Source organism: Acomys minous, assembly GCF_964271855.1.
Source record: "Acomys minous genome assembly, chromosome: 8".
NCBI classification, from domain to species: Eukaryota; Metazoa; Chordata; class Mammalia; order Rodentia; family Muridae; genus Acomys; species Acomys minous.
Window position 1 is genome coordinate 19187756 of NC_140489.1, and position 14773 is coordinate 19202528.

General features: G+C 47.8%; 1 protein-coding gene across 5 annotated transcripts in view; it reads right to left on the minus strand.

Moving 5' to 3' along the window:
- TDP1 (tyrosyl-DNA phosphodiesterase 1) overlaps positions 1-14773 on the minus strand; it is a 76129-nt gene that overhangs the window by 20607 nt on the left and 40749 nt on the right. For all 5 annotated transcript variants that reach the window (XM_084792020.1, XM_084792019.1, XM_084792021.1 and 2 more), the window contains one exon: positions 4767-4869. In XM_084792020.1, coding sequence (XP_084648146.1) covers positions 4767-4869 — 103 coding nt within the window. The remainder of the gene's footprint in view (positions 1-4766; positions 4870-14773) is intronic.

Below are 14773 nucleotides of genomic sequence, written 5' to 3' on the forward strand. Positions count from 1 at the left end.
AATCTTTACGTGAGTATGCAGGGATTGATATTGCATTGCAATTTGTATTGATAATTATATCGTTGAAGTTACACATACACATACTTTCCTAAGTGTGTGTGTGTGTGTGTGTGTGTGTGTGTGTGTGTGTGTGTGTGTGTGTAACGTCAACAAGATTGCTTCAAGCAAGCTCAGTCACAGTTCAAATGCTTGTGGTGACACTCAAGTATCCTCTATGCACAGTGCCACTACACAAAGCCCAGTCTGGACCGGCACTGTTGTGCACGCATCTTCTGAGCCAGCTGCTCAGAGAACAGTGCAGACTCCGGAAGCTTAGGAAGCAGCATCTTTCTCAGGACTCCACAGGCTCACAGTGCAGCAAGGGAATGATGACATCACCCCCCAAAGAGTAGGCTATGCAAGGAGTCCAAGTTCCAGGAAGCTGTGGGAGGCAGGTGCAACAGCCAGAGCTGAGGCATAAAGCTCTGAGATGGATTAGGCCTGGCTAGAGGGGAGGGCCTAGTAAGAACCACGGGCTGGGCACGGTAGAAGCCGGTGCCTGGAGGTGCTGGAGAGAGCGCTCGGAAGTTAAGAGAGCACTCGCTGCTCTTCCAGAGGCCCCTGGTTTGATTCCCAGCAACTACAAGATGGCTCATGATTGTCCGTAATGCCGGTTCTAGGGGAACTGACACCATCTTCTGGCCTCCAGGAGCACCAGGCAAACACAACATACATTCAGGCAAACACTCATACACATAAAATAATACATTAAAAAAACAATAAAGGAGCACCAGCAATGAGAGAGAAGGGGTGTGGCTTGGGCAGTCAGGAGCCATAGCCTGGAGGAGAAAAAGAGGTACACTAGCAGGCTGGATGGCCTGATGCGGATCTGGTGGGTCGCACTAGCAGACTCGGGGTCAATAAAGACCATCTGGAGGCAGGATGGAGCGAAGCTTGCAGATGGCCTCTGGGAGGGTGGACCGAAGCAAGGGGCCTCAAGGGAAGGAAGCTTGCAGATGGCCCCTGGGAGGGTGGACCGAAGCAAGGGGCCTCAAGGGAAGGAAGCAGAGGCTGATGTAGAACAGCTGGCATGCCCCAGCCACAGTGGCTGCAGGGATGACCAGAGGGGACATTGCCAAGCAGCACTGAGTAGTTATGAATGGCAAGAACCAGTGATTAAGAGTTATGGGGAGAAAGAGTTGCCACGGGTATTTCTCATGCTTCAAAGCAGGGAAGTGGGGTGACCAGTAACAGTGGTTCATTAGCAATCAGACCGTCTGGCTTGTGTCCTTTAAATGAGTAAGTTGATTTTGATGACATTTGCAAATGCCACATATCCTTAAGTACCTTCTGAATAATATAAGCGATAATCTATAATTTAAGAGTTATGTTTTATAAGATTCAGAGGTGCTGATGACTGGCTTGTGAGGCAGCCTGTCTTCCCACTGTCCAGGCGGACCCCAGCTGTCCCAGTAAGTCCTTCCCTATAACCCTCAGACCAGGAGTCCAGTCTCCTGGATTATGCCCCATCACCATACCGCAGTCCCAGCACAAAGGAAACAATTTTTCCCCCTTGACTATAATGTTCTATATCTCTGCAAGCCTTTGCCCAAGACTGGGTTGAGCACTCACTTCTCAAGGACTAAACTGAAGGCCACGCCCCTCCCTACTGAATCCTCTCCCAGGTCCCCGCCCGCCCAGGACTCCTTGGATCTGGAAATGTCTCTGACCCTGTTTCTTATCGCTGGCTGTACACTTTGTATCTATGTATCTCAGTGTGCCCCGGAGACTCCCGAGAACGAGGACCACAGCTTGCCTCTCATTCTTTGTCCAGGGTCCTCCACAGCAGAGGCCTCGGGTGCTGGCTGAGCCACTAAACGCTCAGCTCCGAGGCTGCAATGGGCGTTGAGGAGGGAACTGAGCAGTTCCGTGGCACATCTCGCTTTCAAAGATGGGCGGTAATTCCAAAGCTTGTGTGATCGCTGGCTTCACTTAAAGTCAACAGCACACACAGCACTTCTGTTGTGTTTCCAGAAGCTTCCTATTACAGTGAGCCACACAGAAGCTCGGCTACAGTCTCTTCCTCTACTAAAAAAAAAAAAAAATCCAAATACTACATTCCATACTGACAAGGCCCAGGCTAGCCCACTTTTTGGTGAAGCGCTCTGGGATGTCTCCCTCCTCTGGAGACAGGCCCACTGCGGGGGATGCACGAGGATAGCCCAGATGTAGAAGGCAGACAGAAGCCCCAAAAGCAGATGGACATGCTGAGTGGGCTTCACTGAGCGGAAGCCCACTGGTGGCAGCAGTCAGAGGACTGCACAGGTCCCGGAGCTGGGCTGGCTCCTCCTGACCCTTAAGTCTGAATGACTTTCTCCAGCATCTTTAACCATTCGCTCCTTTTGCGGGTTAACCCTCTTTTTGTAAAGTGCAGAGGAAAGAACACTGTAGCCCGTTAGTTTCAGCATGCCACACTCACGGCTTAGCCCTCGGCTCGTGCATCGTACTGACATGTACAGGGGGTCTGACTATGATCACAAGTTTCCTGAGAGCACAAGGACAAAACACTTCTGCATGTTCTCCACAGTGCCTGATGTCAGCACTGTGCCCGGCCATCTAAGACTCACTGAAGGGCGCAGGCAGCTCAGTTGAATGGAAGATGCTGGGACAGGCTGTGCTTGGCTGGTCTGTACTAGTCTTTGCTAAGTACTGTCCCAGGCTCTAGAGACAAGGCAGAGCTGGTGGAGAGCTGCAGCCTTCTTAGTGTCTTTCCTCAAAAATACCTTTTACTTGGTGCATGTAAGAACAGCGAAGACCGTGGATTAGAGAAGTCCACACATCGAAAGACCATAGAAGAGCACTTTCCATCCCATAATTAGTGTAGCCTCCAAGCTCAAGTACCTGTGTTTCCTTTCTCTCTCCCTCCTACTTATCTCCCATTCTTCAGCTTTCCAGACATGAACAAGTGATAACAACAACAACAACAACAACAACAACAAACCAGAACATGTGTAAATAGCTACAGACATTCTGTTAATCTTTCTTCGGCCAGTGCTATGATGTTAGCTTTAGACGAATCTGCTCATGGTTTGGAAAGCTAAGGTCAATCCCAAGCTTATGTACTACATACATAGCCAGTATGTAAAATACACGGTCACAGTGCTTGGGGCCTAGCTCCTGGGTGGCTCACCTCAGAAGGGCTGGCATGCATCTTTTATGTTTGCTAGACAGTCTTCATAAATAATACAATCTCTATTTTTATTTCAAATGTGCTATATGTGCCTTATCTTGTTATTAACAAAGCCAATTTTAGGCATTTTAAGTGATTATTCCAACTTTTCTCTACGGCCTTCATCTAATACACAGGAAAAGAGTATCTGTATTGAGGGGGGCCTGGAGGACAGGGGTGACAGTATATTTCTGTCTCATGAACATTCCCTAGGTCAGGGATAGCTCAGAATAGACTTTACAAATACCAAAGCCAACAACAAAGCCAAAGAAGAAAGCCATGGACTGTCCATCCTTTGAGTCAGCACTGGGAGATGATTCTTACCTAGGATGAAGCTGGTCCACAGCATCCAGCATCCACAGCAAATACCTGAGCGCTGTACTCTAGAATCACAAACTTGCACTTTCCCAGAAACGTGACAGAAGTGAAAGATCAGAGGGAGCAGGCAGCAGACGGAGGCCTCGGGGCTACACCCTACTCTAGCTGTGGAACCTCAGGGACATCACCACTGTGTCCTTCAAGTTGCCGTCTACCTTCGCAGGCTGTGACACTGAAATCTAGCTGTAAGCAGCAAATGGACATTTATCCAGTCGGAAAGAGAATGGGCTGACACCTGATGACGGCGCTTGGAGTGGGCAGCTCGTTACTTCCTGAAACCCTCTGGGGTGGAGAAGCACAGGTAGAGACTGACAAATGGAGGAGAGAGAGGTTCAGAGCCAGCTGCTCCCCAGAGCATGGCGAAGAGGGAATTCTAAGAAAGAGGGCGCTTTGCACTGCTCTGTGAGATTGTGAATCCATTACTGCTCGGGGGCTGATTTAAGTCTACGGCCAAGTTCAAGGCACCCCCTTAGCTAAACCTAGTTCACCCCAAGCAGCTCACAATGGGCCTATCCTAAAACTACCACAAGTACTCAAAAGGGAAATGAAGGGGCCATTAGCCATCTTCCTGTGTAGGCAACCCTGACTGTATCCCATGATTAGGAGTGTGCCCAGAGGGTGTGAGGAGGGAGGGGAGGGGCTGGGGTCTCTGTACCTCAGGGAAAAGAGTCTCTGGAAGTAGGAGTCTCGTGTGTAGTGAAGCATATGGCTTAGGCCACCTGGTCCCCACAGGCACGGCAGATATGTCATCTGGTATCTGGCCATGGAAGCTGTTAGCCATTTCAAAGCTGCCGAGAGCTGGTGTCCTGGACATCTTGAGAGACCACTTCCAGCACGGTACATTTGTGGGTGCTCATGTCCCTTTTCAGCTGTGACGCCTCTTCCACCCCTCCCCATCTTTCATTTCCCTACCACGCCACCCTTAACGTCCTGTGCTTGGCTGGTCCATTCTGTTGATAACTTGTCACTTCCCATGGTATACATTTATTTAATATGGTTATTAACCTCACCTTTCAACCTCTAGCCAGGCTTCTGACAATAAAAGCAGAGGTTTTGGATTATAATCCTGACCTTGCTACCAGACAATGCTGGGCCCACACAGTGACTATTGGAAGAGAACAGAGAAGACCCACTCATTCATAACACGTGTGACCAAGTGGCCAGGTGACTCGTGACTCACAAATGCCGACGGGAGGAAAAGGACCCCAAGCTCGTAGGACCGGATCATCAGCTGGGTGCCATTCTTCTCCAGTGCTCCCCAGGCAGCCTTGGACAGATTCGCACTGTGGGGACAAGGACACAGAAAGGGCTGTCTCAGTGTGGTGCCTCTGTGTGGGTCAGATGTGCACAGCTGCGAGAGCACTGGTCAAAAAATATATAGCCGCAATCACGTTGATTCAGTTTCGAGCATAACTGTGGTATTGAAAAGGAAATTTAAGTCCCACTGTGCTGTAATTCTTAGGATTTATCTAATTGCTAATTTGGGACAGCTTCACCCTCATTTGTATGCCCCCCCCCCCCACCGCCCGGCCAGGGCAGCTATTAAAATGATTATCTTCCTTAGAAGTATTTTTTTCCCTGTCCAAACTCCATTTTCTTTTTATAGTCCTGGTATTGGTATTGCTATGGCTTCTAGTTTTGTTATATATAAAGGCAGCAATTAAGAAAAATCTGTGGGGCTGGAGACAAGGCTCAGTGGTTAAGGGTGTGAATGAGGCTCTTGCAGAGGACCAGAGTTTGGTTTCTAGCAGCCATGTAGGTCCCAAATGCCCGCAACTCCAGATCGAGGGGATTCCATGCCCCCTTCTGGCCTCCAAGGGCACTGCACTCACGTGCACAAGCCCCCATACAGACATGTACACATTACTAAAAAGAATAAAAATAAACCTTAAAAAAGACCTTTAAAAGAAAAAAACTTGTTAATATATCAAATACATGTAGCCACTTTCTGTGTTTTTGGGGGGAACGACAACTAAAGTTAATTTCTACTTTTGCTTTTAAGAAAGCACCACTAGCCTGGTGCTTGCAGTCAGAAAGAAATGGCTCATTTAGAATCATGTTTAATATAGACAGAGTTGTGGGTATGGCTTTAAAAACAATCCTGTCAGAGCAGGAGGAAGGAGACTTGAATAGATAGAAAGGAAATGACAAGATGCTGACTTCATAGGAGTGGAGAGGAGCACAGCACAGGCTGAAGGCTGGGAAGGGTGCGGGGCCTAGGGAGGGCACAGGAAGGCCAGACAACAGGTGTCAAAAAGAGTCCTAGAGCGCCACACTCAGTGACCACAGCTGGAAACAGTTTCTTATACATCTATTATTTATTTAAGGCAGGCAGGCAGGCTTTACTTGTGGCTCACAGTTTGAGGGTACCACTTATTATGGCTTGGCAGTGACGGTGACAAGTGACTGTAGCTGGATAGCGTGTCCTTAGTTCAGAGGCAGAGAGAGACGAATGCTGGACCATGAGACAGTGTGGACCACATTCAAGGTGGGTTTTCCCTTTTCAGTTAAACTTCTGGAAACATCTTCACAGACATGCCCAGAGGTTTCTAAATCTTGACAAGTTGATAATCAAAACCAACCAACATAGTGTGTGTGTGTGAAAGAGAGGGGGGGGGGAGGAGAGAGAGACTTGAGGATAGCAGGACAAAAGTGCTATAAAGGGAAAAGGGGGGGAAATTAACTAACTGGGGACAGGGAAGAGAGGAAAATGGGTGATATAGAGGGAGGAAGAAATGACACTAAAAGTATTTGAAAAAGCTATAGGGAAGCCTATTATTTTATATATATTAGTGATATGTATTTGTCTCCCCACACAAAAGGATGGTCCTCGGGAACCATAGACTATCTAACGAAAGCTCCAGTGCCAGGTAGAGTTCACCATACCCCCACCCCCTGCTCCACAGTATTGTGACTGTCCTTGATCACTTCCCAGAATGTGACGTTAAAAGCCCATTGCTGAAGACACTATACACTTTCATCCAGGACTCGGGATAATCCAGTTGGTACTGACCTGGAAGCCTCCCCCTTGAGGACCAGCACTTACAGAATCCGAGGGCGCCAAGGGGGAAGTAATGAACAGCACTACCCAGCTGTAAGTCCTGAGAATTTCTTACACATTATAAAAAGGGCTAAGTGAAGGAGTTGAAGTAACTCAAAGAGATGAACGTTTACGGAGATGGAAACGGTTTTTATTCTGACTTGATCACTGTATACTGTGTACAGTGTTCCCCACAAATATGTGCAACTTTAGGAAAACTGCTCTGCTAATTAATCAGAATAAACCTACTCCATGGCCTTAAACAATCAACTAGGTTTATCTAAATTCTATTTCTCTTTAGAGATGAATATGAATAACTAAGTGAGTCGGTGCATGTGTGTAACTGCTGGACTCTGGAGGTGGAGGCAGGAGGACCAGGAGTCCAAGGCCAGCCTGGGCTACACGAACATTTACAGAACTACCTGCCTTCTCAAGCACTTGGAGCATCCTGGGGATCGGAAGCCTTTCTGGGAGGCACAAGGTCACAGAGAAACACAGCGGAATTAGAGGGAGAGAGTTGTCAGTAAGGAGTGGCACCTTCCCGTGCTAAGGAAATGCTTAATGGTAAAGTTAACCAGCAGGCTGAGGTGGAGGTTGTCCCCTCAAAGTTCTCACTTTCTAGAATGCCAGCAACACGGCACCCTGAGCCAAAGGTGCCTTTGGAAACGGTCTTTACTCAGTCCATGTTAACTGTGCGCCCTCACACGCCACAGGCAGGGGTCTATCCATAGTGAAGACCCATGGAGACTACAGGGAAACTCTTACAGACGGCTCCCTCCCGCCTGAATTTATACTTGCCTCTAAAAGAATGCCAAGTTATCTGTAGCCTTCCAAAGTCTACCCTGAACACTGGGAGACTTGAAAGACACTTGTAGGTTGTCTGGGTGACAAAGCAACATTCCTTGAAATGTCATCTTTAATACTTTCTTACATTATGAGTAATGCTTTGAATCACAGGCACCCAGGGCAGCCAGGAAGGCTGGGATCTATTTCCAAACTCTCATGCTGTCTGCTCTGGGTGTGGGTGGTGGTATAGACAGACAGGAGAAGCCACCAGTGTCTTCTACAGGGCAAAGTGACACCCTGACGCTCATGCAAAGTTCTTGTGCCCCTGGGACTCAGAAGGCATTCTAGCTACCCTTTTCCACTCAGACCCATCAGCCATTCCTTCATCCTTGCAGCTTTCTCCTGCCTCCCTCTAGACTGAGCAACCTTCTCCCATTTCCTTGTGTTTGCTATATTAGGAAGGGAAGGGTATTTCATTCATTCTTTCCCTCCTTCCACCTCTCATATTTTGCTGTTGTTGTTTGTTGTTTTTTGAGACACAGTTTCCCTGTGTAGCCTTGGCTGTTCTGAACTCGCTTTGTGGACCAGGCTAGCCTTGAACTCAGAGATCTGCCTTCCTCCACCTCCCTGAGTGCTGGGATTACCAGTGTGTGCCACTGCATCTGGCTAGGTTACTTCATTCTTTTAGGGATGCAGTTTGGCACATTCAGGGTTGGTGTGGCTGTAGACAAGGGTAGGCTTCAGGATGTGTCAAGTGTTACGGTCCATCAGAACCAGCCCCACAACTACTAATGAAGTAATAGTGAAGGGATAAGTGTGTCAGTTATGCTCAATCAGGGCAACAGAGTTAGAAGATTGCATCTAACACATATGTATGTGCAGACTTTTTCTAGAAACCTGACTTGTTATAGTTGTGGGAGCTGGGTTACAAAGCACTGGGAGAGACAGCTTTGTGAGCTTTGCCTGAGATGGGATCTGGGAGGCCACGCAGAGCAGGTAAAAATGAGAGCAACACGCTAGAACCGTGAGTATGAATTAAAGCCATGAACAAAGAAACTCAGGCCAGATTGTATGGCTCTAGCACTGGGTGTCTTAGAGAAGGCAGAGCACATAGCCCAGAACTAGATAAACACACATAGTGAGGCCCAGGGGTCAGAGGAGCTTTGGAGGACCTCAGCAGGTAAGTGGGCTCACCTGCTACCTCATGCCAACAGAGTGACCCAGTGCTCAGTGACACAGTAGCCGACTGTGTTATAAAAATGACAATGTCTCTCAATCACCCTCCCAACACCCTTAGAATCTCTCTTGGGTTCATCCTAATCAGAAACATACAGGGACAGGAATTCTGAAAAACATGGTTCAGACAATCAAGGGTGACTCCTCTTACCAAGTTGTTAATGACTCTGTTTCTATTACCACATTGAAATCCTAACTCCCAATGTGAGAGTCTCAGGAAGTAAATGTTCAACCTACACGAGACAGAAGTGACTTGGTAAGAGACACAGGAACTCCTTTGGCTTCTCTCCACTGTGTGAGGGGATGAGGAGAAGTTAGCTATCTGCAACCTTGGAAGAAGACCCCATCTCCTCTTTACCTACCAGTCCAGTCTCTGGAACTGGGGGAGATACATTGTGTGGTTTAGAAGCTACACGTGGTACTTACATGGGAGCCCGAACCGAACAACACACTGAGTCAACATTGCTAAGCTGGCCCTGGGCAGTGCCGACAAGGGGCACGGATAGTGATAATCACCTGCTCGCTATAGGCTTGACTTCGGTTCACAGTATGAAAACTTTTTTATCAACTTTTGCAGAATAAATTTATACTGTCTACTGTAAGAATGTCTAAATGAAATCCCAGGAGGCTGCATGTAAGGTACGTATGGAATACATAAGGAACACGTGGAATAGTATGAAAGGTGCCTGGAGAAGAAAGGAAGGCAGCAGATGGTTTATCCCTGTTCCCTGTTAACAGTGACTCCCCAAGCCCTTCCTACCCTCCTCGGCTTGGGGCCCCCTCTCTAGAATGGGCATGCGTGGGGGAGGGGTGGCCTTTGAGACCAAACACTTTATCAGACCAGAGTCTTCAAGCCAGCCTCTGCACATCCACCTGGGGAGTTTCTCTGCTGCTCCAAAGGGAAAAATTCCTAGTTTCCACTGAGAGCTTACTGGAAAGCTCATGATAATCTGTTAGAAATAGCTCCTCAAGAGAAGGGACCCCATGAAGACGGCCTTGAGGTCACGCCTTGCTCGGTGGGTCTAAGCACTGGTGATGGGAGTGGCTGCCATAGCCAGCACCGGCTTGGGCATCATTAGAGCTGCAGACTGGGTTCACTGTTACATTTTTGATAAAGATATATGTGTCCTCCGGGGCGACTGCTGTTATGGGGGACCTGTTGGCTGATGAAGCGTTTCTCTGGATCTTAATTACTCAACAGTCTAGGCAGCACCTACATAAAGAGAAGACCCGGCTTACAAACTGAGGCTTGGGCTACCACACCCCTGGGAGTGTCAGAGGCAGGGGACCAACACTTGCACAGACAAGTGTCACACAGTGTTAACAGTGAATGCTGAAGATCAGACCGAGCAGCTAGAGTGAGAAGGGAAGGCCAGACCATAGCCATTGCTGCCACCTGTTCCTGAACGCCACCAGTAACATGCCTTCTGCAAATATACGCAGGTAGTGTATGTTGCCGCTCTTCAGCATTGGCTCTAGGCTTCCCTGTACTGCCCTTGGGCTGTTTTCTCTCTATGGACTGCAATAAAATGTCACAAAAGAGGGAAAAAATAGTCTCACTGTAAGGGAAAAGAAAATCTCACACTAAATGATTCATGCTGTTATTTCAGGGCACTTCTTGTTGGAATTCTGACATTGTCAAATTTCCCTCATCTTTCCGTATGTAGATTATCTCTCAAAGATACAAAATAGTACTCTTCTCTTGGGCCATTGAGAATGCTGGGTAGGACAACTTTGCATTCTAATAGACAGACTACATCTTCAACTAGGACTGCTCTGATTAGGAGTGGTGTTCAGTATTTCTAATCATGTCTGCATTTAATTCTGTGAAGCTGTGTTTTAAGATGATGCTTGTCTTCTTGGTTATTTCCTGGGCTCATGGTGTCATTCTGGAGGCGATAGAGACCTCAGGAGGTGAGGCATGGCTGGGACAAGTCAGTCGTTAGGGGTAGGTCCTTGGGGACATCCTGTCCCTGTCTCTTTCTGTGCCTGGTCCTCCCTGTGTTGAGCCTCTGCCCTATGGCCCTGGAAACAGCAGGGCCAAGGAGACTGCCATCTCTGATATGGTGAGCCAAAACACAGAACTCCTCCTGTGATCTCTTTTTCCCAGGTGTTTGTTACAGAGACGGAAACTCTGACTAACGCACGTAGTGATGGCCACAAGGTCCGTGCCTTCAAATAACTAACTTACTATCTTAGGCTCCTGGTGATGAGGAGTTCAAAATGGATCACACTGGGCTAAAATCTAGGTATTGGCAGGTTTTTAAAAAAAAATTCCCCTCGAGACTCTAGAGGAGAATTCTAGAGATTTCCCCGAGTGTTTACAAGTTTTTGTTTTTGTCTTTAAGACAAGGTCTCACTATGTAGTACTGGCTGGCCTGGAACTCACAGAGATCCTCCTGCCTCTGCCTTCTGAGATTCTTGGGATTAAAGGTAAGCCTGGCCTCCCTCAGTATTTAAAGGCTGGTTGACTCTCTCTGTCCCTGCATCTTTAAGGCCAATTTCCTTCTGCTCAGCCTCATTTGGTCAGGCCTTAGCTGCTGCATAGGGCAATGTTTTCAGCCAGTTTTCTAATGTAACGTGTAACATGGTTCCAATAGGGGCCCTGAGTCAGGTCCCTTTACTGTAGAAGAGAGCTCCAGATCGCCCTGGCTCGGGTTTCTCATTTCATATTGATCTTCTGTGGTTCTTAGAAAACATCCTTCCAAACAAAGCCTCAAATGTCATAGCCTGGCATCTAAGACCCTCCAAAAAGGACTGGATCCGTGCCTTTCGGTTTTATTTCCTGTCATTGCCTTCCACGGTTCTCCTGCTTGACTGTAAGAGGTCTTATTCACCCCCGCAACCCCCAGATCTGCAAACATCCTTTCTTTGTCCAGGATGCCTTCCACTCTGCCTACTCAGGGAGCCGCCCTTTCCTCCCCTGCACGCCCTGTCTCTTTCAGAAGCTGTCGGCTGCTCCTCCAGCCCATATCTCTCAACACTGAATCCCGAAGACGTCAGGCAGGCAAGAAACAAGTACTTTCCTCAGGAAAAGGGGCTGATTCACCCAGCTCAGGAGGTACAATTGATTAAGACTCGGGGTTAGAGGAGACTCAGATTGTATGTAGTTTAAGGTCTAAAACATTTGAAGTCAAAATTTGGAGAAAAAAATCTGCCAAGAATTAAGCACAAAACACAAAGGACAGAGGATTAGCACGCACAGAACCTGAATCCCGTGTATTCCGACCAGCTAGTGCTGTCCTGCCAACCAGCAGCTTCCCAACAGTAAGTACAGCGACACCTGTCTCCGAACACTGGTGTGAGGAGGCTGACAATAAGGCGCATGAAGTCCCCAGCACGTGAATGGTGCGCAACAAATGCTTGCTCTTACCAACGGTGGGCGGTGACTCTGACCCCCTTCCTCTGGTGTGAGTCATTAAGTGATAGGATGCTCTGGAGGGTGGGTCTTCCTGGGCTTCCTAGTCATCCAGTTTTGGTACAGGTGGGTCTAAGCATCATTCGCTGGATTGCATCACTAACACCATAACTACAGCACAAACCTCCAAGGCAGAAACACAACCACGTTATAAAATGGGGCACACATGTAAGCCCCCTGTTGCTATTACAGAAGGGGATAGGGTGCCAGCAACATTACGGCGTGGTAAAGATGAAATCAGATTTTCACATGTTGGACAATTTTACGAGATTAGCTACTGTGCTTTGAAGGTATTATCGCTTGCATGATGTAACAAGGAAATTCCAGAAGGAAAGGAAAAATGAAGACCACCCTGATGTGTTTCCTGACAGACAAGTATGAGCAGTGTGCTGCAGGAACACTGAACTTGGTGTGGGCTTTTGCAAGTCTTCATTTCAACACAGTGCTAAGTGGATTCTCACCAGGCTACTTGAAGACCTCACCTTGTTCCCCAGTCCCGGGCAAACTACTCTCCACTCTCACTGACACAGCCTCTCACTGGCATAGTGAACTCCAAGTGGAGGCTCTGGCATTCCATGGACACACCGCTCTTGTCTTTAAACACAATAATCTATCCTTGATCCCACGGATGCAACTGGAAGGACTTCAGAAGCCATCACAGCAGAATCAAGAATTCAAAATAAAAAGAATTATGGTCAAAGTTCCTTCTAGCTGACGCTACAGTTCAGTGAGCGAGCACTTGCCTAGCGAGCATGGGCCTTAAATTTAATTCATTCAACCAACCAACTAAACTAAAAACGACAGGCCAAATAATAAAAGCCAAAACCAAAACCAAAAGCCACACAAGTGGGGCTGGCAGATGGCCCAGTGGTCAAGGCACTTACCAAGAAGCCTGACAACCTGAGGTTGATCCCGAGGACCCCCATGTGTAGACGGGAGAACTGACTCCCCTAAGTTAACCTTTGACCACATACATATGTGTATATAAAGTAAATGAGTGTAATGAAAAGACAACTGACCTCTCCAGACAAATATCATGGTCTCTTTAAAAACCCGCTTCTCAAATTCTAGTCAGAATCAGTATTAAAGGCACCAAATCCAAGAATGTAAATATGCCATGAGTCACAACCAATGTGATAACCAAATGCTGCTTAGTGTTTTGTCATCTGCTTTAATGGCCCACTGTTTTGGTGGGCCTCTGGTGGCGGGAAAGCTATAAATATGACAAGCTGTAGAGAGAATATCTGGATTGGTTACCAGGGTGGATGGGTCAAGTCCCCTAGGCAAAGGCGATCAGGGTACAGAGGAAGGACTGGGAAATGTTTTGTTCTTTACAGAACTATGATGTTTTGTCAGGATGGGTCCTGGGATGTGAAATATTGTAACCTCATTTTTGAAGTTCCTTTATGTTTTTTTTTTTTTTAAGCCAGGAGAATTCTTTGTTCAAAGGAAACATTTTAACAAGCAAGACCAGTGTCTCCAGAAGAAGCAGCAGCAGCAGCCTGTGCTTGGCTCCTTTGTGGCCTTGGAAAGAAGATTTCAGAACTCATAGGGCTCCAGGGAACACAGTGTGAACAGCACAGATAGAGCCCCACCCTTGGTTGGACAGAGGGAAACAAGCAGAGAGAGCAGAGGGGCTATCTCTCCTGGCTGCTGATGGTAGGCTGTATATTCAGCCAGGGAAGACCAACAGGACCAGTGTCTGGCCAGCTTTGGGCTAATTTACGTTATAGGCAGACACCATCTGATGCCCCTGAGTTTACAAAGCCTGGTACCCTGGCTTCATTTTCTAGGTCCCACAGTGGCACTTTCTATCTCTGGAGCTCTAGAGAAGACTAGGTTGCCACTGACATCCAGTGGAAGACAGTTTGAGAAGCAGCCTTCTTGGAGCTTGTATCCAGCTCACAAAGCCTGACAACACTTATAACTGTGACAGAACTGTGCGCACCTTATGGGCAATGAGCTCCTTCCTTCTTGCTCTTAGCCTGCTACAGCTCTGGCCCTCTGATCTAGTCTGTATGAATGACTTCCTCTTCTTCCCCACCCAGCACTGTCATGGATGGCCCCATGCTTAGAAGTCTGTGTCAGTGTCTCAGGAGGACTTCCTGCCTCCACATTCTATCCGCCTAGTCTATCCATCCACACAAGAACTCAGAAAAAGAGTAGGATGCTGAGGAGACAAAAGACAGAGCCAAGATCCAGTTTGACCAACAAGATGAACAGCCTAAACTGTGTACCTGTTTCCACACCCACAGGCAGGTGTAATAACACCCAGTCCAGTCAGCGCTCAGAAAGCTGGCCGTGCTCCACCAGCAGGTACAAGAGAAAGAAGGGCAGACTCTCAGTAGCATTAACAAAGGACTGTGGTCACCTGGCGCCCTTGTTTGAAAACCTTCAATGATCCCTAACCGCAAAGCCTAAAATCTCAAGCTGGTTCCACAACTTTCTAGCTTCTTCTTCACTCCTTTCAACACAACACCCTATGCCAGCTTAAGGTCCTTTCCACCCTCGCCATGACCCGGGACCTTCAGGCTCATGATTTCCTCTACCTAAAGCATCCCTGAAGCCTGTTGCTAGCCACATTCATCAGAATAACAAAAGACTCCAGACAATTAACCCATAGAGAGAATCGATCTGTTTGGGCTCTCAGGTCCGCCCCCCCCCCCCCCCCGTGGGAGTCGGGGTGAGGGGGTGGGTGCCTTACTCA